Genomic DNA, 24,993 nt, shown 5'->3' on the forward strand with positions numbered 1-24,993 from the left:
GTAGTGAATTTTAAACAAGTAGCTTCCTTCTGTTATTTGCACTCTGGAACTAACCCTGTTTGCTTATGCTGTAATTCTATGGAAGAATTACAGAATTTGTGAGCACACACACACTCTCTCATAATCTCTCTTTCATTCTCTCTCTGTCACACACACACACACACACACACACACTCTCTCTCTCTCTCTCTCTCTCATAATCTGTCTCTCTTTCATTCTCTGACACACACACACACACCATAATATAAGATGTCTTGACCCAGATGTTGAATTTTTTTTCTCTCTAATAGCAAATTCCTGAAGGAGGAAACGTTGCATTTCCAAAACCACATGAGTGAAATTGCCACAGTGACTTCGATTTGATTTCCACAATGCAACTTAATGGAGAACTGAAAAATTATTCTTCTACATAGACACAGAATTAAGCTTTGCTAAGTAGTCCTTAGCAAATCATCTGAAGAGGGCCACTTTGCCAAACCCTAACCGTGCTGAGCATGCAGGATCTTTATGATGATTGGAGGGATGCTCACCGAACAATGACGTAAAGAGACGCAAGAGTCGTTGGCATCTCACGTGTCTCTGGCATCCTTCACCCTCTGCTGACAGGCCTCAGGATATACAAGACTCTCCGGATAAGCCCTTCTGAAGCTCTCACCTGTAATTTTTTTGTGCAGTGACCCGATCTCTGTGACTTTTCATACCTGTGTCCTAAATCTTAATTCTCCTGGGCTTTGTCAGGTTTTTCAGCGTCCTGCCTTCTGCCTTCTGAACTCACAACTACTTACTCTGGTACAGTAATCCCTGGGCAGTTCATTATGTTCAACCTCTTTTAGTTCCAAGTGTTGTAGCTACATTTTCATGCTAATCAAAAGCCTTTCATATTACACAGTGTTACACATATTACACAGTGTTCTCATCACCTGTTTCACCTATAGGTGACCATTGTGGCATCTGGTTCCTCAAACGTACACTGACATCAGTTTGTTAAAAAACTAATTTTGCAGCGAAATCTTAAACTGTATTGTTTCCTGAATATTTTTTGTGAGCTTCTTGAAGGCAGGAACCGTATCTCATGATCTTTGCATTGTCAGAACATAACTGAGTGCCTTGCACATAGGAAGCACTCAACACACGATTACTAATTCAATAAAAGAGATTAAGCAAAATGCACGACGTGACCTTACATAAATTGAGCATATCCTTTGGTGAACCCAAATAAGACAAGATACCTCCAGAATAAAATCCTTGGTTGCTTAATTAAATTGTTAAGCCCGGATATCACTGAATGTTATCTCGTAAATTATCACTTTGTAGGTATTATAGAAATGGGTGCTGAGGATGTCCCACCACCTCATCTATATTTTTAGAATAGTGTAATTTTAAATTTCCCTCAAGTTAACTACTGAATTACATTATTGCCTGTGTTACATCATCTATTACATGTCTGTGCATGCAAATATACATATACACATATGTATATATATGTGTATATGTATATCTACATACACACACATGAATTACAGGTCAGATATATATATTTTATTCCTCACAAATGTAACATCTTTCCTTTGGAAAGTAAGTTTTAGAATTGGATGCCTCAACTATGTCAATACTACATAGACACCATTTTAAACTTGGGCTTAGAGGTCAGAAGATAGAAATGGATGTTTTGATTACCTCAAAGATGAAACAAACATACTAGACAAACACTAATTTATACAAGGAATAATAAAAGGAAAACAAGATTATTATAAAATATGTATAATATGTGCAAAACTCAATATATATATATATGCCTATGAGTCCCAGAAAACATTCTGTTTCCTGGAGGAAAAGATAAGCTTATTTAAACCAGTATAAGTAGTTTGATGTTACTCCTGGAAAACAAAGATTATCAGTACAAGATCCTCCATAACTTGGAGGGCAAGCAGAACATGGTACTCCTACTTTATAGGGTGCTTCTCCAATCCAGTTGCCCCTAAAAGAAGACAAAAAAGTACAAAGATAACATTAGTGCTATATTAGTGCCCATTTAAAGAAATGTGCTTGTCTTTAAGCATATGGCTGCATGGATGACATGATCTTTCTGAGAAGTTTGTCAGTTTAGAAAGGCACTGAAAATTATATCCATTTCTTTCTTTCTTTCTCTCTTTCTTTTTTTAAGATTTCATTTATTTATTTGAGAGAGGGAGACACTGGGAGTGAGCATGAGGTGGGGGAGGTTTGGCACAAAGGGAGAGAGACCAGTAGATTCCCCAGGGAGCAGGGAGCCCCCGGCTGGATTCCAGGACCCTGAGACTATGCCCTGAGCCCAAGGTAGACGCTTAACCCACTGAGCCACCCAGGCTTTCCTCCATTTCTTATTTATACAGTAACTTATTTTTCTATATATCTTACTTCTTAAATATTTCTCTCTGCAACATTTAGTATTATCTTAATTTACAGATAAGACGTGAGGCACTACAATGAATGATGACATAATTAGTCATCTGATGCCAGGCTCAATGCTCATTCAGTCACAACATCTGTCTCTGCCCTGTAACTGCCTTCTAGAGCACGTTGGCAGGACACATTCCCATTTCTAAACTCCTGCTAATGCTAAGGATGGTAATATATACATGCACTTACTATTTTCTGGGAGGCTTAGAAATGATGAGATGAGCAAGAAGTTGTCATGGTAAGAGATTAAGGGCTCAGGGAAGCAATTAAAGGTGATTTCAAAACCTTTACCTATGTGTAAACTCATAGCTTTTGTTTTCAGTAATACTATTTGTTTTTTAATAATGTTAAACACTGTGTTGTCAATCTTTTCATCTGTATTGATGGCCATGATCATAATAATACATCCAATTCATCATTTACAATAGTTGGAAATAGCTACAATGTCTTACTGTTCAATTATGAGGGAGAAGGTAATAGATGTATTTTCAGTAGAATGGTGATTAGCCCTAAAAATAGCAACATAGCCACATTTTGAAGGAAACTGAATGGTCAGGAGGAAATTTGGTTGTCAGTAGTAAAAAGTCAGGGTTGAAGATAAGACAACTGTAAGAGGCTAAAATATGAAACAGGTGGTTCTCATCTTCTTTACAACCTGAAGAAGCCCAAACAGTGACTCTTAAAGTGAATCTACATAAAATATCTGCTGAAATCAGTCAGTTAAAAATTCAGGATTTGGGATGCCTGGGCAGCTCAGTGGGTTAAGCATCTGCTTTTGGCTCAGGTCCTGATCCCAGGGTCCTGGGACTGAGTCCTGCAAATGGCTCCCTGCTCATCCCTCTCCCTCCACCTGCCCCTCCCACTGCTTCTGCTCTCTCACGCTCACTTTCTGTCTCTCAAATAAATACACACATAAATAAAATCTTTCTAAAAATTCAGGCTTTGATCTACAAAATATTTATGGAGGAAAATTTACCTATAAAAATGAAATACATGCTGATTAGTGATTCATATAACAAAATGTCATCAGATTCCAAGAGCACCCACCTCCATTCAGTTTATTCTATACTCTGCCCTCTGGATAAGCTTCCTCAAGTATAATTTGGGTAATGACACATGCTTACTCCAAAACACTCGAGGAGGCCCTTTCTCTTATGAGTGTAATTAATTCCTTTATCCTAATCTCTCCTATTCTATATTAATAATCTTATTTCCCTCTATCTCTTTATCCAAAGCCCATAAGTGCATATGGGTCAGCCTATACTATTTTAATTTCATATTTTTCTATTTATTCTACAGAACTTTTTGAAATTACACAGCACATATTTTTGGTAACATAAGCTTAGAAATACAATTTTATTATGCATAAAAAGTGTTACATATTACGTTACAAACTTTTACATAAATCACAGATTTTTACTGAATAGAGGACAATTACATTCAGAAGTAAATCAGTCAACCAGTGAACTTATATTATTTATCCTTCCATTTTTTGTTCATTCCATCTGATTAAAATTCCCTTCCCTTCCTCCCTCCCTCCCTCCACCTCTTTCTTCCCCCTAAAAAACAGACTTGAGATAACTTTATATTGGCATTGGAAAATTCACACTCAAATAACAGTCAAGATTTTAAAACTTTTTTCATTGCCTAGGTTTCAAAATAATGGTTCTTTTTTACAACAAATTAAGCGTTTTAACACAATATCTTAATCTCTCATTGAAAACAATCCGATATCCCTTCAATAATAATATTAGAAAAGTTGAATCAATGTTTAAAAACAAAACAGCTAAACAAATGAAATAAAAATCTCTTTCACCATTTGAGTACTACTTGGCCTATTTATGTCAAGAAGAAGGGTAAAGTCTTAATAGGAAAATATAAAGTGTGAAAATGAAAATATCAAGCAAATGCACAGTTTCAATGCTTTTTGTAATGCAAACACATTCTACTTTCCAAACCTAATTATTCCAATAATTATGAAGGGGCACCATGGGAAAAATCGCTATTTTTCTAACTTTGCAAAAACACTGCCACTGGCATATTACCATATAAATGAGTAATGCAGTTATTTGTGAAACATTTTCTCATTCCCTCCCCATATTGGCAAAGCTGGAGAAAATCTTTGTTTGGGACTTACTTTGGAAGACACCAAGAGTGTCATAAATCCTTTGCACATTTTGCTATTTACTCCAAATGGGAACAGACTCATGTATAAATATTGGAACATTTTATCGTCTCGAGAGTTATTGTTATCAGGAAGGCATTTTATCAAATGTTAACAAATGCTTATTTATACTCATCTTATAAAGATTATTTATAAATGTGGCTATATTTTATAATCTTTGATCAGTTTTCACAATACACTTTTATGTATGCTATAAAATATAACTAATGAAGAAATCGTGGTTTTTTTTAGACTTATTTATTTGAGATAGAGACAGAGAGAGTGTGCACACATGCATACAGGAGAGGGGGAGGGGCAGAGGTAGTGGGACAGAGCTAATCTCAAGCAGACTCCCTGCTGAGTGGAGTCCCACCCTGAGACCATGACCAGAGCTGAAATCAAGAGGGGGACTTTAACTCAACTGAGGAACCCCCAGGAACCCCAATGAGAAAATTCTAAATTTTCAATACTGAAACTTAAATCATGGCAAAGCTTTAATTTAAAAAGAAGTCACAGCATTTAAATTTTCCCTTCTGGCAGTGAATGACTCCTTAGCCATCTATAAAATTAGTAAACTATAATTTTTAGTTTTACTCTTAAAGGAAGAAGGACTCTGTTTTGCTTTCCCAGTGAAAAAAATAAGCCAACAGTTTAGTACTGATAGCTGGGAATAGTGCAGTATTAATAAATTCCCTAAAAGATTCTTTTCTTTTTCTTTTTATAGAACAGTCAAAAGCCTAAAAGTACAGTATTTATTTTACAATTATCATGACTAAAAACGGGTGAAGGGAATTTAGTGAATTTCCATATCTCAAATTGTTTTGCCCACAATTTTAGCTGGAAATACCTATCTGTGAGAAATAACTGTTCATCTCATTATTTTTCAGGTATATGAGGTCATGGGACATTTGAGGATTAGAGGCTATTATAATTAAATCTTATTCACATTAAAATAACTAGCAGACTGGAGATATTTAATATCATTAAAAGTTCCAAGAAGTAGAAGTCAGCCTAGTACTTACTTTGGGGCATAGTTGCATACCAGGTAAACTGCACGTCGCCACACAGCTCCCCAGACATTCATGTTTTGACAAGTATGAATTGCACATCCTACCCGATTGGAGGTGGCCCAAACCATCTGCAAAAATAAACCAATACATCATTATTGAAGTTAAAGCTAAGAAAATGCATATTCCCCAAAAGAATAGGAGCATTTTTGAAACTATGAATCAAAAATTAACAAGACAATTGAAATAACCTGTGTATAATGTGTGCACATGGGGCCAAAACATCTCATAGGACATCTGGGGTTGCAATCCTGAGGATATGGAAAAGCATAATCTTTCACCTCATCATACCATGGCTTGACCAATTGAAGAATAGAGCGATATCTAGATACCAAGAAAAAAAAGAGAGAGAGAGAGAACTTAGACTAAAGCAGTGGTAATTTATAGTGAACTCATGTTAAATTGCAAGTTAATAGTTCTTTTTGCAGATTATTCATGATGACTCAGGAGGAAATCCATACCTCACAATTACCACCATCACCTATTCTTCCAAGTAGGGCCCAGCTTGAAAATGCCCGGGACTAAAGCAAGTGAGCCTATGTTCGTTTAAGTATATGTCTGGTTGTTTCCAAAAAAATGCAAATTTCAGGAATCTTCATCTTTATCTTGTTTTATATTGTTAAAAATTTCTCCACCAGAATCATATATACAATTAAAAATTAGATAAATAAATTGTAGTTGTGATACTAGAATGAAATGTGTTTTTTCCCTTAAACTTGATTCACTTTAATTTTAGTAATAGCACACCTGATTTTTCTCCTGTATATGGAAGAGAATGGGTCTTTGGAATCTTGGATGGTGGTGGAAAAGTTATCCTATCACTGGGAACAGCCTTTCCCATAGTTGCACAGACATTTATGAGTATAGATAATGTGCGACCATGGGAAAGTTTCATAGACACAAGAATGGTTTCTGCCACACTGAAAAAAATTTCCTGAGGTGGGAGAGTCAGGGTATAGGCTATAACATATGCCTAACCCTTTCAAAGATTCTGTGACGTAAGCAAAGAATACAGGCTAAGAGAGGGTGTTCCAAGGGTGAAAGGGGAAATTGGTCTTATTAGGACCTTTTAACAAATTAAATAACCCTTGGGGCACCTGGGTGGCTCAGTGGGTTAAGCCGCTGCCTTCAGCTCAGGTCATGATCTCAGGGTCCTGGGATCGAGTCCCACATCTGACTCTCTGCTCAGCGGAGAGCCTGCTTCCCTTCCTCTCTCTCTGCCTGCCTCTCTTGTGATTTCTTTCTGTCAAATAAATAAATTTAAAAAAAAATTAAATAACCCTTGAAGACATCTGAAACAGTCCCAAGCCAAGCATCATTGCCCGACACATAGTGAGCACTCAATAAGTATTTGCTGATATTACTTGAAAGTGGTATCACTCCCCCCTTGGGGTCCCTAAGTAATAAAATGTGTGGATGAACAGTATCAGTGAAACTGCTTCCTACCTTCCAGTTCGTACAGAAAGGTTTTGGCCCAAAAATCTCAGTAAATAAGAAGGTCCATGGTCCCAAATGCAAGTAGCTGCCCACGCCTCTGCAGATTTTGCAAGATTTTCATCCCAAACCTGTGAAGGGGAAAAAACCTTGAACTTTACCAGTTTTGCCAGTAACTGACAAAAGTACAGAGGAAGAAATGGTACTACTATTTCCTAAAGTCCTTTCAATTCTGGTTTCTTTCACTAAAGAAAGAAAATTCAGACCATCAATATTAAAAGTTCTATAATGTAATATGATCATATCACAGAAAACATTACTGTTCTTACAGTGTCATCCAAATCTGAAGTCAGTTTTAGTAAAGGATAGGCTAACAAAATACCACGTCCATCTAGATGTAGCTTGGGGACACATCATACTGACACCTGAGTCAACTGATTTTCCTAGAGGTCATCTTAATAACAATGAGGAGCAATGTTATTGATGTATCTTAAAAACTAATATCATCAAATTATTTATTCAAACTGATCTACCAAATTAATAATGTCTAACATTATACTGCAATTTTTAAAGGTCAAGCTATATTGTTGTGTAATAATTCCCAAGGAGCCTTCATATTTTACAACATTTGAATCTTTGGTAGTAATAATAATATGAGAACTAAATTATAGTGTGTATGAACTAGAACAAATTATGATAAAGAATAATTTGAACTATGTCCATAGGACTTCTATGAAAATATAGCACATTATAATTCAATTAATAAATTAAGAAAAATAGTAATTGTTCTCAAAAAAGGAAGTTGTTTAAATTGATAAGGGTGTTATTGATGTATAATAACATTTCTTTAATTGAAAAAAACTGCAGGACAAAATTTGAATGAGCCTTAGATTTAATAGATCTTTATATTAGTTACCATATAGATTGGTATTTTCATTTCTAAAGCTGTATGGGGAAATGAAAGCAAGAATTTGTGGACCTGCCAATTATAAATCAACCTAAAATGGTAATCTATTTTATAAGATGCTTCAAGGTACAAAAACACAAAATAGAGAATATTTATAATTCTTATAAATCAATATACAAAAAATGCATTCAAAAATTTTCCCTAGTAAAAATATAATTTAGTAAAATATTTTTCTTCTCTGTGGAATGGTTTTAATTGAAGTTGATAGTTTGTATCATGACATTATTTCCTAAGTTATTTAAATATTTAAATATTATTCTAGCTATCTGAAAAAAATTTGTCCAAATTTTGACTAGATAGTAGCATATGTTAGAAGATAAGAACTTACATGAAAAAATAAGTGTTAATTTTATAATTATTCAAATTCACATGGAGCTGCCCATAGGAAAGTGTGTAGATGTTCTTCTACTGAACATTATTTTTCTGTTTTTCATAGTCTCTCTTATTTTATTATTCTTTGATGACTTTCTTCTTCACCAGGCTGATGGAGCTAAGTAAGACTCACCTACATCAGGGTTGATGATCATGAGTTCACTTTGAGTTATAAGCTTTCAAGCAAACTCATGAAACTGCTTGACTAGGACACTGAGAGGCTTAATTTTCTACAGGGTGATGGGATACATATATTTAGTTAAGATAACAAACCGGTGATTCACAGACCTGTACCCCTGGGGATAAAAATACATTATATGTTTATTAAAAAAAAAAAAATTTGGAAGGGGAGGCGAACCATAAGAGACTATGGACTCTGAAAAACAACCTGAGGGTTTTGAAGGGTCAGGGGTGGGAGGTTGGGGGAACAGGTGGTGGGTAATGGGGAGGGCACATTTTACATGGAGCACTGGGTGTTGTGCAAAAAGAATGAATACTGTTACGCTGAAAAAATAAATAAAATGGGAAAAAAAATTTGGAAAAAAAAATACCAGTTTGAAAAAAAAATACATTATACGTTTATTAAAAAAAAAAAAGAAAGAAAGAAAGAAAGGATGAATACCCAACTTTTGTAGCAACATGGATGGGACTGGAAGTGATTATGCTGAGTGAAATAGGTCAAGCAGAGAGTCAAGTATCATATGGTTTCACTTACTTGTGGAGCATAACAAATGACACGGAGGACATTGGGAGATGGAGAGGAGAAGGAAGTTGAGGGAAATTGGAAGGGGAGGCGAACCATAAGAGACTATGGACTCTGAAAAACAACCTGAGGGTTTTGAAGGGGCGGGGGTGGGAGGTTGGGGGAACCAGGTGGTGGGTAATAGGGAGGGCACGTACTGCATGGAGCACTGGGTGTGGTGCAAAAACAATGAATACTGTTACGCTGAAAAAAATAAATAAATTTTTAAAAAAGATAACAATGTATTTAAGGGAAGAGAAATTCTTTTAGTGACTTTGAAATAAAACAGACAAAAATCAAAATAATAGATGAACTCTTCCAGAGACACTTTCATCCCATGAGGCCACCTTCAACAGAAATTTGTTAGTTACTCTGAAGTTGTTTTCAATTAGGAAAGCAATGTCATCTTACATATACTTATCTAGAATTACATTAAGGTAAACATAAGGTTTGTATAAAGTGAGAAGTATTTAGAAAGAATCTGGAGCAATTCTATGGTGACAATGGCCACATCTTAAGGAGCTATAACAAAACATACTTTTCTTAGTTACCCAGAATATCATCTGCCAATTTTGAGGATTAAATTAAATGTGGCAAAACATCACATAATGCCATTTTAGTCAGTGAGCAATCAATGTTATATACAGTACCAAAAATTGAAAACACTCTATCATGAGAGATTTTGTACTACAGTTTTCACAATTACTTAGGTCAGACTTAAGTTTTATGAATTATTGTTTCAAACTCCTCCTTTGTCTTATCTGTAAAAATTTGGGCAAAGTGTATCAACAGTAAGAAATAAATTTATAATTAAAGCCACAATATCTAAGGACTGGAATTAACTTTTAAAAACATTGGGGTGGGTATGTGCTATGGTGAGTGCTGTGAAGTGTGTAAACCTGGCGATTCACAGACCTGTACCCCTGGGGATAAAAATACATTATATGTTTATAAAAAAATAAAAAATTAATAAAAATTAAAAATAAATACATAAATAACTAAAAACATTGAAGCGCCTGGATAGCTCAGCCATTTGAGCATAGGACTCTTGATTTCAGCTCAGGTCATGATCTCAGGGTCTTGAGATCAAACTCCAAGTCAGGCTCCACACTCAATGGGGAGTCTGCTTGTTCCTCTCTCTCTCCCACTCTCTCCTTTTCCCCCACTTTCTTTCTATCCTTCTGTCTTAAATAAATAAATAAATAAATAAATAAAATCTTTATAAAAAAGTATTTGTTTGGCTGATAGCGGATTTACCTAGTATTTATTCTTTTGAAGTTTTCTCAATGAAATATGGGTTACAGTTCACTGAAGTACAAAATAGCACAATTAATTCACAAAGGAATTCCAGATGGCATGGCATCAAAAAATTATGTCCACTGATGGGTTCTTAATTACTGGCAATTACTTGGGGGAAAAATGCATCTAAGTATTATTTACATATTGAACTGCAATGTCTACTCAGATGAAGAACTGCCAAGAGCACTTTCTTATAGTCTTATCCTAAAATATAAGCACAGCATGGCACAGATAACACTGACCTGAAAATAAAAATCTCGTGTTCTAACCCTAATTATACTACTAAGATTGACTATGACTGAAGACATGTCAATTATTTTCTCCCCCTTAACTCATCTGTAAAATAACATTGGATGAGGTCATTTCTAGGATACCTTTCATCTCCACTTCTCATGATTGAATATACCTGAGTAGCACCAGCATCAAAGCCAGTAAGATGTATGTTATATTGGTCTACAGTTTGCTCAATTCTAGCCCTTTCCATTCCACAGAGAGGATAAAACCAGATTCTTTTCAAAATAATTCATAATATTTAAAGCTGTTAAGAATTTAGAAGTAATTTAGCATGTATAAGTCTATCTTTATACTCCTTCATATATTTTAAAACTTAATATTTTAGGGGCACCTGGGTGGCTCAGTCATTAAGTGTCTGTCTTTGGCCTGGGTCATGATCCCAGGGTCCCGGGATCCAGCCCTACATTGGGTTCCCTGCTTGGCGGGAAGCCTGCTTCTCCCTCTCCATCCTTCTGTTTCCTCTCTCACTGTGTCTCTCTTTGTCAAATAGATAAATTAAAAAAAAATCTTTAAAAAAATAAACTTCATATTTTATATATCAAAAAGACAAACCATTTATCATACATGTATAAGATATAGATGGATAGATTGATATAGAGCTGTATTTAGATCTCAATCTATATTTATCTGAAATATTTCCACTCAAAACATCAGTTTGGATATACAGATGAATCCTTTATGTATGGCTAAAAGCATTTTTACTTTATTAAAATGTTGGTCACAATTGGAGGGGGAGATGAGCAACAAAGTTCATTCCCAAAAAACATCTTACATGAACAAACCTTATTAACCATGATAAGGGATTTTGATAAAGAAGACAATGTATTTAGCATTATTGATGCCTACATTTTTAGGCATGAGTTTCTATGTATAAATATTATAATAAAAATTTTTGGGAAGATGGTTATGGAGGAGAAGGGATAATCACTTTCTTCTCTCTCCATGTTTACTTTTAGGGAACTGATGGGAGGGACTTCTGCCTGTCTCTATGTTCCTGAAGGAAGATGCTAGAGAGACTGATAGGTTTGATCCCACCCCCCCAGAGAACTGGTCATTTTGACTCCCCTTGGGAGACATGGTCCATTGTCCTTTGATACCCACTGCAGGAGAAGTCAAAGGGGCTATACTTTTTCTTGCCTCTTTGTCCTCAAATAAGACTCACACTCATCCTAGAGAGAGGGGAAGATCCAGCTTGAGTAGGGAGCTCTGAAATTTAGGAATTACATCAATCACATCAACTGGTGAAATTAAGATCTGTGTTTGCTATCTGTTTTTCTTCCTGGGTTACAACTTCCAGGAGAAAATGGGTACATTATTTATCCCCTTAGGATCCAGTGGTATTTAAATTTATTAATATGATGAGAGGTCTTTGAGGTTTGAAAATAGCAAGCAATGATAACTTTATTTAATAACAGTAGGAGATTTCAACAAAAAAATTGTGGCTATAAGGAGTGGTCCAGTATGATCTTCTTTTTCCTATCCAGAATCTCTAAATTGTAGTGAATTGTGGCCAAGCACAACCATGTGAAAGAATTCTTACAATTTATGAAGTTCAGGAAGTGAAGATGTAAATTGCTTAAGCATTTAACTTAGCATATACATTTCTGGATGCTTGATGGGTAATCTATCTACTGAATTTTTCTAAGTATGTGCAGCATTTATTTGAAAATATTTTATTTTATTTTAAAAAAGATTTTATTTATTTATTTGACAGACAGAGAGAGAGGGAGAGAGAAAGAGAGAGAGAGAACAACAAAACAGGGAGACCAATGTCGGACTCAATCCTAGCACCTAGGGATCATGACCAGAGCCTAAGGCAGATACCAAACTGACTCAGCCACCCAGGCACTCAGAAATAATTTTAACATTGGATCTTACAAATATAGCAACAGAAAAGGGCACACATGTGCATTCTATGGAATGCCTGTTAAATATGTAACATACTATTTGTTACCTTTTGTTGGAAAAACTAGATATCTGACACTTAGATTTTATTCAACCAGGTTGAACATCCTGTATTTTGGGGTTTTGCCCTTCTAAATAGGTAAGATGAGTTCACAATAAATTAAGTTGTAAACACTTAAAATTTGATCTTGCCTCCTAAAAGTGAGGCAAAAATTAAGAATATTATGCATGGAGGCACCTGGGTGGCTCAGTCGGTTAAGCATCTGCCTTTGACTCAGGTTATAATCCCAGGGTTCGGGGATTGAGCCCCGCATGGGGCTCCCTGCTCAGCAGAGAACCTGCTTCTCCCTCTACCTCTGCCTGCTGCTCTGCCTACTTGTGCTCTCTCTCTCTCTCTCTGTGAAAGAAATAAATGTGAATAAAATATTTTTTAAAAAAGAATATTATGCATGGATACCCAAAAACATTTACAGGACACACTAGAACTTAGATATTATGATTAAATTAGTTCACAAAATAAAGATGGCTTAAAACAGTGTGAGGTGTGTCCTATTGCTCCAAATGATTTTCTTCCAATCCTTGTTGTTAGAGCCATTTAGTTGGTTGGCTTATAAAAGGACTGATTTGTCTTTGTACTAAAATATTCATCATGAACTATTCTCCTTGTAAACAAAAGTTAGCATCTTGTCTGTGGCAACCACACAGTTGGACTAAGCCCTGAGAGCTATCCCCAATTCAAACTGATGTCATTTAAATATCTGTAAGAGTTGTGGCTCCAAGAAATAGGAGGGGTATGAAAAGAATGTAGATTCTCATCAAGTTTAGAAGTCTTTAGAGCTTGAGCCAAAGAAATACCAAATCAAATCAAAGAATGTTGCAGTATGGGAGAAGTTTGCTGACTTTCATAAGCAGACAGAAGAACTGAACAGTGATATGATCCAGCCAGGGATAAGGTTGTTTTGCCAGCATCCGTGAGTTTTGGTATCCACAACACAGTGACAGCCAGAATCATGAAGCGCACTGGCATCTGAAGCACCCATCCCAGTCAACATCTTGGACAAGTGTACTCAGACTAGAAGGCATCCCTAAAAATTACTTGGGAATACATCCTCACATTTGACATTGTTTGAAATGAAATAGTGCTTTTTAAAAAATGGGTAAGATCTTTTAATTCCACACGTAAGATTTAAATGTAGGAATATTTGAAAGAATCAAATTTAAGGTATTAGGAAAGAATTTCTGGCTAAGGAACCTGTGTGTACTTGATATTAAAAATCTGTAATGGTTAAGAAAATGTGCCTATTAAAGCAACAGGTTAGCCTTATAATTTTGACATAAGTATATCAGTGAGTAATTGTTTAACTTGTGATTTTAAGTTGAAAAATACAAGAAAAATCTTAATTTTTTTAAATAGTACTGCACAATTTAAAACTGAAGAGTCACTGTATTTCTTAGACTTTTAAGATCCTTTAAGGGGAACCTGGGTGGCTCAGTTGGTTGAGTGTCTTCCTCCTGCTCAGGTCATAGGGTTGAGATCTGTCTCAGGCTCCCCACTCAGCAGGAAGCCTGCTTTTCCCTCTTCTCCTGCCCCCCACCCTGCTCATGCTGTTTCTCCCTATCTTTCTCTCTCTCTCTCAAATAAATAAATAAATTTTTTAAAAAAAGATACTTAAATGTATGAAAACTATTTTCAATAAATCAATTGAAATACTTTTTTTTTTTTTTTTTTTTTTTTTTTTAAAGATTTTATTTATTTATTTGACAGAGAGAGAGATCACAAGTAGGCAGAGAGGCAGGCAGAGAGAGAGGAGGAAGCAGTCTCCCTGCAGAGCAGAGAGCCCGATGCGGGGCTCGATCCCAGGACCCCGAGATCATGACCTGAGCCGAAGGCAGCGGCTTAATCCACTGAGCCACCCAGGCGCCCCAAAATACTTTTAAAACTCAGATAAATTAAATGTATACATATGGCTTAGGAAATTTAATTAATTAAAACTGATGGTAATAAATATCGAATAAATGTGTCTGTCAGAATCCTAGATTTATAAATAGGACAAAAGATTAATGAATTGTGGCTAAATTAATGAAGAACCAGGAATATTAATTTTGGCCTCTTGAAAAAATCTACTCTGCTCATGGATACTATCTTCAAAGACATAAAATGCTAAAAACAAAAATATCACACTGAATTTTCAGAGACACATTTCTAAATTGGTTATTGTCATAGACACTACGGTGACAATGCCATTGGAGAGAGTTTGGAATGTCCCATAGTTATGTTGCCATTTCTTGTATATTTTGAAAAATGTAAACTTAATTTAGACAGACACACTTTGAGGTTTTAAAGAAATGACTTATCTAAGACTGTTTGATCTTTTCCTGGGTTAGTCAAATTGGAAAAGGAGTACTGGCTTATGAAAGTGAGAAAGAACCATTGCAAAGAAATTAAGTGATGATAAAATTATTTCCTCTGAGGGCAGCCAAAAGCTTTTAAAAAGCTTCACACGCATGATTGTGGTTCTGATTTGAAATTGGTTGGTTTTTCCCTACTAGGTAGAAATGGTTGTGAAATGGCCAATAAAGGACACTGAAAGTGGAATATAGAGACCCAGTGTTAAACCAGGTAGGAGGGTAGAAATGAGATCTGGGGCAGAAGAAGAGAAAATGCCTTCTTATGGCAAATTCTGGGCATTGGTTGAACTAATGAAACTGATTCTACTTTATAGGAGAAGTAGATAGTTAAAGGAACTTGATTAAAAAAATTCACTCAACCCTCAAAAATAACTACAAAATATGGGAACACATTACATTGCAAAATACCAAAATAAGGTCTGAAGCATTTTTTTTAAAATGCTTATAAGAAGACAATGAAGACTTCCCTCCGGTAAAATGAGTACTACCTTTCATGTAGGTGGGAGAGGAAAATTTCTATAAAGAGATGATGTAAAATGGACTCTTTTTTTAAAGAGAAGATCATTGCCAATGACATAAATTTATTAACAAGAAACTAAAAAAGACCTCTCTTGACCCCTTTTCATCTTCCAATCAATCCATCATTCTCTCCTTTCTCTTGCAATAAATTCCCTGAGAGTTGTCTTAACTGAGAATTCTCAGTTTCCCTTCCTCCCTTCTCTCTTGAGTCCACACCTACACACTCCCACCCCACCTCCACTGCACCCAAGCTGCTCTTATCAATGTCATCAGTGGTCATTTCTTGGTCACCATTTTACTTATTCTAGCAGCAGTGTTTGGAATGCCTGACCACCTACTCTTCCTGGACACACCCCATCTCTTGGTTTCAGGACCCTACATTTGCCTTCATTTCTTCTGGTGACTGCTTCTCCTTATGCATGCTGACTCCTCTTCATTTCTCCAACCTCTGTGTGCTGGAGGGCTCTCAGGACTCAGGCCATATCTATTTCTCTTTTTCTCCCCCTTTGGTTCATCTATATTCAAGGCTTAAGAAATCTCATTCAGTCTCACAGATTGAAATACCATTTATATGCTGGTGGTATGGTACCACATTTTATCTCCAGTAGTTGAATTCCAGACCACCTTACTACTTTAAGTCTCTACTCAGCATACCACAAACTGAGCTCCAGAGAGTCACAACCCCACTCCACTTCCTAGTCCCTCACCAGCTACTCCTGTAGTGTTCCTTCCACCAGGAAATGGCATTGCCCATCTTCTCATTCAGGGATCACCACATCTGTCCTGTTAACATTGTTACATTGTCTACCGCTGCTGTTGTGCTATAAAAGCAGAGCTGCGTGGTTGCAACAAATGCCATATTTACTATTTGATCCTTTACCGCAGAAATTTACCAACCGCTGTTGTAGTTGCTCAGGCCAAAATCCAAGTGGTCATCTTTACTCTTTCTTTGCTTCATAATCTTAATCTGTTCCATCAGCAATTCTTGTTGCTCCTCCCTTCAAAATACTGTACATTCAGAATACAACCACCTGCTCATCACTGTTATTGCTACCACCTCGGTCAAAGCCAACATAATTTGTTATCTGGGTTACTGCAAGAAACTCCTAACTGAAGGAGTGCTTTGTGTCCTTGAAACCTTTATATATAAATTAATGAGGGCATGGATGAAAGATAATACATTCAGAATTGGAAGTAAGAGCACTTAAATACGACTGACGTTTAGGAAAGAAAGTTCCAGTGCTTTACATCTATGTGTGGCTAAATCTGCACTGTGAAATTGTACTTGACTTAAGTGCTTTGAAAATATTAGAGCTCTGTATAAATATAGTAGTACTCAAATGACTGTGTTGGGGGGATGGTCTAGTAAGGAAAATGAATAAAGCAGTATTGAGTGTAAGATGGCAAGGTTGCATGTCCAGAGGACAGTTACATGGGGGAAAAAATAGACTCAGAAATGAACAAATCTGCCCCACCCAAAGAGGCTACTCCTCTCTAACCAATTGCTGACAAGTAGGAAGTGGGCTTAATGTCTCTAGAACTTTCCCCTCTTGAGGATAATCTGGAAATACAGGTCTATGTAAAATGTATCAACTTTAACATTTGACAAATGATTTTTTAAAATGTAAAATTCTGTCCAGTTCAATACCATGCAGAGCAAATTAAGTATGCCCACTAATTAGAATGGTTGATGGACTCACAGTTTATGAATTCTAATGTAAGATATCATTTTCATAATTACACTCACATGGATGTGGCATCTTCCTTCCTAATACCCATGGATGGTGGCAGGAAAGTGTTCCTGGAGCCACATTTGCCCCAAATCTCCTACAGCAGACCTACCACACACGGGCTGCTGTTTCAACAATGAAAAATGCAAGAAACACACATTTCCAGATTAACCAATAGGATCCCAGGTAATGCATTCATCTAGACAGCCCGTAAATCAATATTCATTGGGAGGCACTGGGTACTGTGAATTCAACAGTCGGTTGGGCAAACATGGACTTTATCTTAAAGTTTAGGGAAGAGACAGAAAACAAAAGTACTACCAAACAAATAAATGAATAATTGCCAACTGTAATACATCACATAAATACATTATTATATAACAAATTATACATATATACAATGCATATAATACATTATATTAAAAAGCTCCAGAAGAATCATGTGCTACTTAGAAGTTTGCTTCTTTTAAAGTTCCCTTAGTCAATCAAGTATATTTCCAAGTGAGCAAGATTTCATGTTGCAGACCCAGAGGGCCCATATGAAACCAGATGTGGAATAATTTCAAGCAAAATTTTGTGATAATGTAGAATTATCACTGGGATCATTTTTCCTTTGGGTTAACCCATTAATTTGTTCAATGTATAGTCTCTTGACAAACAAGTGGATATTGAAGCCACGTAATATTTTCCTCAGCTCAGTTTTTTGTCCTAAACCAAGATTGAAGAAATTTATCACCTAGCAAATTACTCCAGGATCTTCTGGGGAACTTTCAAGAAGATAGATGCTTAGCACAATCCTGGACCTATCAAATCAATGTTAAGACTGGGGATCTTAAATGTGTGCTTACAAAATAGTTCTGTTCTCTTCTGATTAGAAATAATTATCTAAAGCCTTCTTGGTGGAGAGGCATTTTGATTGCAGAGAACTTTGGGTCTCCCCTCTCCTCTCCTATTCCTACTCACCCCCTGCCACATCACATGGAATGCTTAAGAAAAAGGACACATTTCTGATAGTTAACATCTATTAATTTTCACATATAAGCACTTATATCAGTGTCCTTCTTCTACACTCTGGTCTGTTATTGACTGAAGTTTAAATAAAAATTAAAAATAACATTTTGTCCTGAATATGCCTCACTGTCACAGATGCTAGATGTTAAACTCCATGAGGATATTTGTAATGTGTATTCAAGGAAGACAGAATTATTGGAGTGAGAGAGAGAGAGACATCGTTGTGTGTGTTGCTATACAAATATGCTAACATCATCCACTCTGAGAGTGACAATTTCAGGAGAAAAGAACATGTATTCTATGGTTACCTGGATATGAACACAGAAATAAAATGGTATTCACAGCACTTATTTAGACCTCATGGGAAATCTAAGTGGCTTTATTAACTAAGTTATTACAAATAACATGGGAAGAAACATATACAGAACTTTCTGAAAATCTAAAATCTTGGAAAAAAAGATACAAAATTTAAAAAGACCCTGCCCTAGGCATGTGGGGTGAAAAAAGATACAAAATTTAAAAAGACCCTGCCCTAGGCATGTGGGGTGGGTGCCTTTTTATGATAATCTTCTGTGACCAGCAAGGAATAACCAACCAGACCCTATAAAGGAAGTAAGCCATTTAAGGTGCTCAATGGTGATATCAATAGAAATGTTTAAAAGGATTTAAGTACCCTGGTTAGCTTTCTATAAAAGACCAACCCTGAAGGCCCTCACTGGTAACCCTATGAGGATCCCTTTCACTCTTGAGAGCTTTTTCTGTATCCTCACATAATAAACTTCTATCGCTTTACTCACTCTCCTTTATCCATGGGATTCATTCTTCGATTCCGCGGGGCAAGAACCTAGCTCTCCCGCATCGTATCTATCTATCTATCTACCCATATATCATCTATTTGTTTCATTTCTGTGATATTATTTCATATATTGTTGTATCTCTAACTCAGTACTTACTCTTCAGTGAAATACATATTTCAGATATTGCATTTTTTATCTCTAGAAAACTGTTTTGGCTATTTAAAACGTCCTCATTATGTACATGTTTTCCCCGAAATATTTGAGCATGTTTATCATAACTTTTTAAACTTTTTTTTCATGGGGCTCCTAATGACTCAGTAGTTAGGCATCTGCCTTCAGCTCAGGTCATGATCCAGGGGTCCTAGGATGGAGCCCCAGAAAGTAGGCGGGAAGCCTACTTTCCCTCTCTCATTCCCCTTGCTTGTGTTCCTGCTCTCACTGTCTCTCTCTATCAAATAAATACATAAAATCTTTAAAAAACCACAGCTTTCTCTCCTGGTAATTCCATCATTTGTGTTTCTATTGTCTGATTTATCTCTACTATGTATCCTATTTTTCTGCTTCCTTATATGTCTGATACTTTTGATGTCAAACATCATAAATTTCATGTTGTTAAAAAATAAAATAAAATAAAAAGGCAATCACTTGCCACTATAATGACACTGAACCTGAATTTAAAACACATATTTGACCAGTATGCAATTCATGAGAATACAAGAATATGATCCAAATCAGCAGAAGGTGCCTGCCAATTCTGCAAACTTAATTTTAGGATGCATTCACAGAAGTAGAATAAATAGAGAACGATGTGTCATTGCTACTCTGCACTTGTCAGATCACATAAATTCTAGGCACCTTACTGTAAGAAGAGCACATATGTACTGGAACCCATCTGGGATGACAACAGGATGAAAGGCGTTCCTTGCTCAGAACCACTCTGCTTTCATTTCCCAAAACAATTTAATGGGCACCATTCATGTGTGTCTGTAAAACAGTGTGGGGTAAAAAGTGTGGGGGGAGTATACTGATTTTCTATTTATTTAATAGTACAATTCTTACCTTTTCCAGTATTTTCAGAAGGCAAATATCTCTTTGCAACCTTCCCTGATAGGCTACATTGACAATACTCTGCATGCAAGAGAAGTCATATATAGATACTTAACCCAAAGGGGCTAACAGCTGGGAAAAAGCTGGGTGACTTGAGGTCAAGGGTCCAAGACATCAATGTTCACAGTTCTCAAAGACTTGAAGCACTATCACAATGCAGAGTTTTCCTATATGGTTACCAACGGTAGAAAGAATACTGGGAATAAGATTTGATTCCATGTGCAGAAACACTTTCTAATATTCAATGAGGTCCTCAGATCAAATACATGTAGAGAAATACCTTAGCCAATGGTCTCAAGAGCAGGAGATGCACACAGGAAGGGGAGCGTGTAACATATGGCCTTTCAAAGCATGGGCTTTTTTGTCCTATAGAACTCTTTCTCATCATTTTGGTTTACCTGCTGTGTGACGTTGGGAAAGTTATTTATACTCTCCAAGCTCCAAGTTTCCTGTTTCTAAATAAGAAAAATTGTCTTCATATTTCAAGACTTCTTTGATGGTTAGGCAAGATCATGACTGAAGACTATTAACACAGCCCTAGGAGGACAATGGTATACTTAATGGTGGACATTAATATCACTGAGGATGCAGGCACTGGAATGGTGGTGATGACAAGTGAACTAGAAGGCCACCTAAAATGGGAAGCAGTGTAAAGTGCACTTTTGATCATGTTATCTGGCAGCCTAAAGTTTAACAGACTCCAAGTTTTAATCTCAACAAAGCAGGCATCAGATAAAGTGAAAACAGATAAACCCTGAAGCAACTAAATAATCAGAAACAGAATTGCATATAGATAATAAGCAGTTTGCTTTCAGGGGAAATAACATCAGACAGTGAAAGATAAAAATTAGAGAATATTTTAGATGTCTTAAAACTTACTAATTCTCCTCCTTAAATCCCTCTTTAATATATGTTTTACCTTTAAATTATAAGATCATTTGTTGATGGATTCTAGTAAGAATTCTCCTTCCCAGGGAAATATAATATCCATCACCTACTACTTAATACTGGAATTATGAGCCAGGAAGACATTTTCATGTATGGCTAATTTTTTTTCAGCAACTCAGTGTTGCAATAATCTAAAAACTGATTTCTTGATTGTTAAACTATCCTGTGATACACAGGCATAGCCCAAATCTTGCCAGTGACCACGTGGTCAGAAGAATTCAAATACCTTTCCGCCTACCTACTGCCTGCAGAAAACATGATCTCGCTGGAATGCAGAGAGAGAGATTTGGTAGAATGTTCACATTTAATGAAATTATGAGACATGAATTTGATGCACTTTTTAGGAGAGAAAAATAATTGTGTCCTGAAGCAACAGTTCTCAACTGTTTCAGTTTGGAGCATGTGGTGTGAAATTTTAAGAGTCATGAAAAGTTTATTCTAAAAACACAACTTGTTGGGCATTATTCCATATTCACTTAAAAAAAAAATGTTTGGTACCTGATTTAGACACTATGGGTAACAGGCTGGAAACATTTGAACCTCATGCCTCCAAACATCAGTCTGTGATGTATTTTATGCCAAGCATTTTCCTTGACCAGTTTAAGCCATTAGTTTGGATTTTTCTCTAACCTCTAACTACATCATTCTTCAGAAATTCTCATAGACTATTAAAATTCTCAAGTTCATAACTATTTAATAGCCACTGACTAGTACATGCTTTTTAGATATGTTAAGTTCAGGACACCAACCCAGAGCCAGACTAGTCAACCTCTATTATTTTGAAGTCCTCTGATTAGTTTCCAAAAAACCTTACCCTGAGCAAGAACAAGGTGGGCTTGGGCCTACCCAGGCCCCTGAAACAGATTTGGATTTGTGTGGATTTAAGCCTCAGCACTTACTTAAAAAAAAAAAAAAAGGTACATGAAACTTTCTTATAAAAATTCTTGAGTAGATTCCCAGACATAAAATCATCCATCCATACTGTCTCTGTGACACTACCCTACCCCTATTATGCAAAGTGGTTCATGTTGATTACCAAAGTACACTCCTATCCAAAAATGTTTATAGTAGAAGAATGTTCCCTCCCACATACTAGCTACTTTTCCCAACCTTTGTAGATGTGTACCCTGGATAATAAACCTGCAGCCACTGAATGACTACCTTGCTCTTGATATTGTGTTCTTCAACTCTGAGAAACCCTGCTCTTGATATTGTGTTCTTCAACTCTGAGAAACCCAGCTATCCTAGTCAAAAATGCAGCTATCCTCCTTGGCTGTGTCATCATATAAATCTTCATTTTATTTCATAATGTAGATCACTCACTCCAATTTTTGAAGGCTTTTTTTAAAGATTTATTTATTTATTTTAGAGAGAGTGCGAGTGAGCAGGAGTGGGAGGGGCAGAGGGAGAGGGAGAGAGAATCTCAAACAGACTCCATGCTCTGCATAGAGCTGGAAAGGGGGCTCAATCTCATGACCTGATATCATGACCTGAGCCAAAACCAAGAGTTGTATTCTTAACTGACTGTACCACCCAGGTGCCCCAAATCAGTCACTGCTATTGATTTGATCCCTGACTCTACTTTGTCACAATCTGATGGGCTTCAGTGTCAGAGTGTTCAGTTATCTCTCACCCAGACCAGTAAAACAGCCTCTAGACCCCTCAGCCACCTTTATTTCTGCCCTTTCTAGTCCTTTCTTCACCTTGTAGCCAGAACAACCTCTATGAAATGCAAATTAATTATATAACTTTCCTCCTTAAAACCTTCAATAACTTCCTTTGATTTTATAATAAAACTAAACAAGTTTTTGCCTGCCTTTTCCAGTCTCATCAAACATCATTTTTTTCTCTTATACACGATATCCAAGTCATACTGAATTTTTACCCTTGCCTTCAATGTACCATTCTGCTCATAGTTCTTCCTAAAAAGAGTGTCTTTCCACTCCCCATTGAATCCCCCAGCACAGTGCCAGGCACATGAGTAAATATTGTGGAATGAGTGATGGATTAATGAATGACTCTTGCCCATCAGACCACTATAGCCATGTGTTCTTTACACATGGCTATAGTGGTCTGAATGCCCAGAAAATGTTAGAAGACTTCATTCAGGTGTTCCACAAATATTTATTGAGTCTTCTCTGTGGAACAGATATGATGCTAGGTTCTACAAATACTCAGCAGAAGTACAATAGATTTATTTTTCTACACTGTTGTATGCGGTCAAATATCATTTGCCCTCAAAAAAGCAGTGTTGTAATACTAGGAAATATAGTCACCATATATGTATGGGCTTCATGAGATTCACAGTTTTTCTGTCTACCACCTAATGGTAAGGTTCTGAATCATATTGTGTTGATGTTTCCACTTGCACTTTAGAGACTGAATTCAGAACGGTCACAAGAAAATGTTCTCAACCTTCAGCTGGCTCCATACATGAAGAGTTGAACATTCATATATAAGTAACAGTAAGTAAGTAATATTAGGCAACATGCACCTTGGAAGAAAATCCCTACAAAATGTGCCCAGTCTCTGTGAGAAACCAAGGCACTTAAAAGGCTCTACATCTATGAGAACAGGAATATGGAGTTCCAAAAGCTCTGGAGAAATGCCTTCCTGTCAGCAGTCTTTCTCAGTTCACCGCTGGCTGGCAAACAGGTCTCAGGAGGCTTTCTAGTAGTCACAAAAGCATTCATTGAAAAGATTTAGGTTAGACACATCAAATTTCTCATGTTTATAACAAGAAAATTGAGTTATCCTTCCCAAATGAGAGGAAAATGTGCCATCTGGGACAATATAGGGTTTCATAAAAAAAAAAAAAAAAAAAAAAAAAGACAAGGATAGACATCACAAGTGTTTGGTCAACTACTGAATAAAGAAAAAAAGGAGTTTAACATCATCAACATTCTCTTCCACATAAGGCCCAAATGAACAAAATCAGCATTTTCATTATTCCTTCCTGAGTCATAAATTATTGTAAGCAAATAGTTTTTTGGCTATTTCCAAAGATGGAGTAATCTATTCTCCATTCATTCATTGGAGTCTGCTTTTTGTTACATTACTACCTGCCATGACTTGGTAACTAGTACTTTTCTCTTTTCCAGAAAAGTCTAGGATGCCTTAAATCCTTTTAGCTCTGCAAATAATACTTGCAGACACCAAACAAATGAAACACATTATCAACATAGTCAAATTATATTACACTTTCTCAGCTTTAAGTTGCTCAGTTCATATCAATCATTATCTTTTCATTGTCCCATTTTGTACACCGACTACAAAGACTGTGATTCCATACATCATGCTTCAGTTAGCTGTTCATACCTGTTGTTGTGTAGGTGCAGGTGTCTGACTACTTCTTACCTAAAGAAGTGGCACTATTAACTCAGTGATTGCCATTTCCCCAGTCAACTTCATTGACAATTCAAACTCCATCAACTGCTAGGGCCATCTTTCCAAAATGCAGCTCTGAGGCTATTCTAAAACTTCTATAGTCTCCTTAATCATTTTTGTATGAAGTGATTCTCAGTATTTTCTCAAACTCCTCAAAAATATGGCTAACACATTCCTCTCCTGGTGATTTTGTGCATGCATTGCTTTATCTGCTATCAGTCAACACTTCCCCTTCCTGGACATCTATCTCAAATGTTCCTCCTCCGAAGAACCTTTCTTGATTTTGCCAATAAGAGATTATCACTTCTTTCTTTGATTTCTCCATGATATTTATCTGTACCTCACTGATTACATCAATCTTACACAGCAGTGTATTATATTCAGTATAGTACTGAATTATAT

General features: G+C 36.3%; 1 protein-coding gene across 1 annotated transcript in view; it reads right to left on the reverse strand.

Moving 5' to 3' along the window:
• Nucleotides 1–270: 270 nt before the first annotated feature.
• Nucleotides 271–24,993, reverse strand: part of PI15 (peptidase inhibitor 15) — a 30,951-nt gene continuing 6,228 nt past the window's right edge. Inside the window, exons 3-6 of the mRNA XM_046019303.1 lie at nucleotides 7,117–7,235; nucleotides 5,862–5,994; nucleotides 5,626–5,741; nucleotides 271–1,978 (exon numbers count right to left, since the gene is read on the reverse strand). Coding sequence (XP_045875259.1) covers nucleotides 1,843–1,978; nucleotides 5,626–5,741; nucleotides 5,862–5,994; nucleotides 7,117–7,235 — 504 coding nt within the window. The 3' untranslated portion in view covers nucleotides 271–1,842. The remainder of the gene's footprint in view (nucleotides 1,979–5,625; nucleotides 5,742–5,861; nucleotides 5,995–7,116; nucleotides 7,236–24,993) is intronic.

The sequence above is a fragment of the Meles meles genome, chromosome 1 (genome assembly GCF_922984935.1).
Source record: "Meles meles chromosome 1, mMelMel3.1 paternal haplotype, whole genome shotgun sequence".
NCBI classification, from domain to species: Eukaryota; Metazoa; Chordata; class Mammalia; order Carnivora; family Mustelidae; genus Meles; species Meles meles.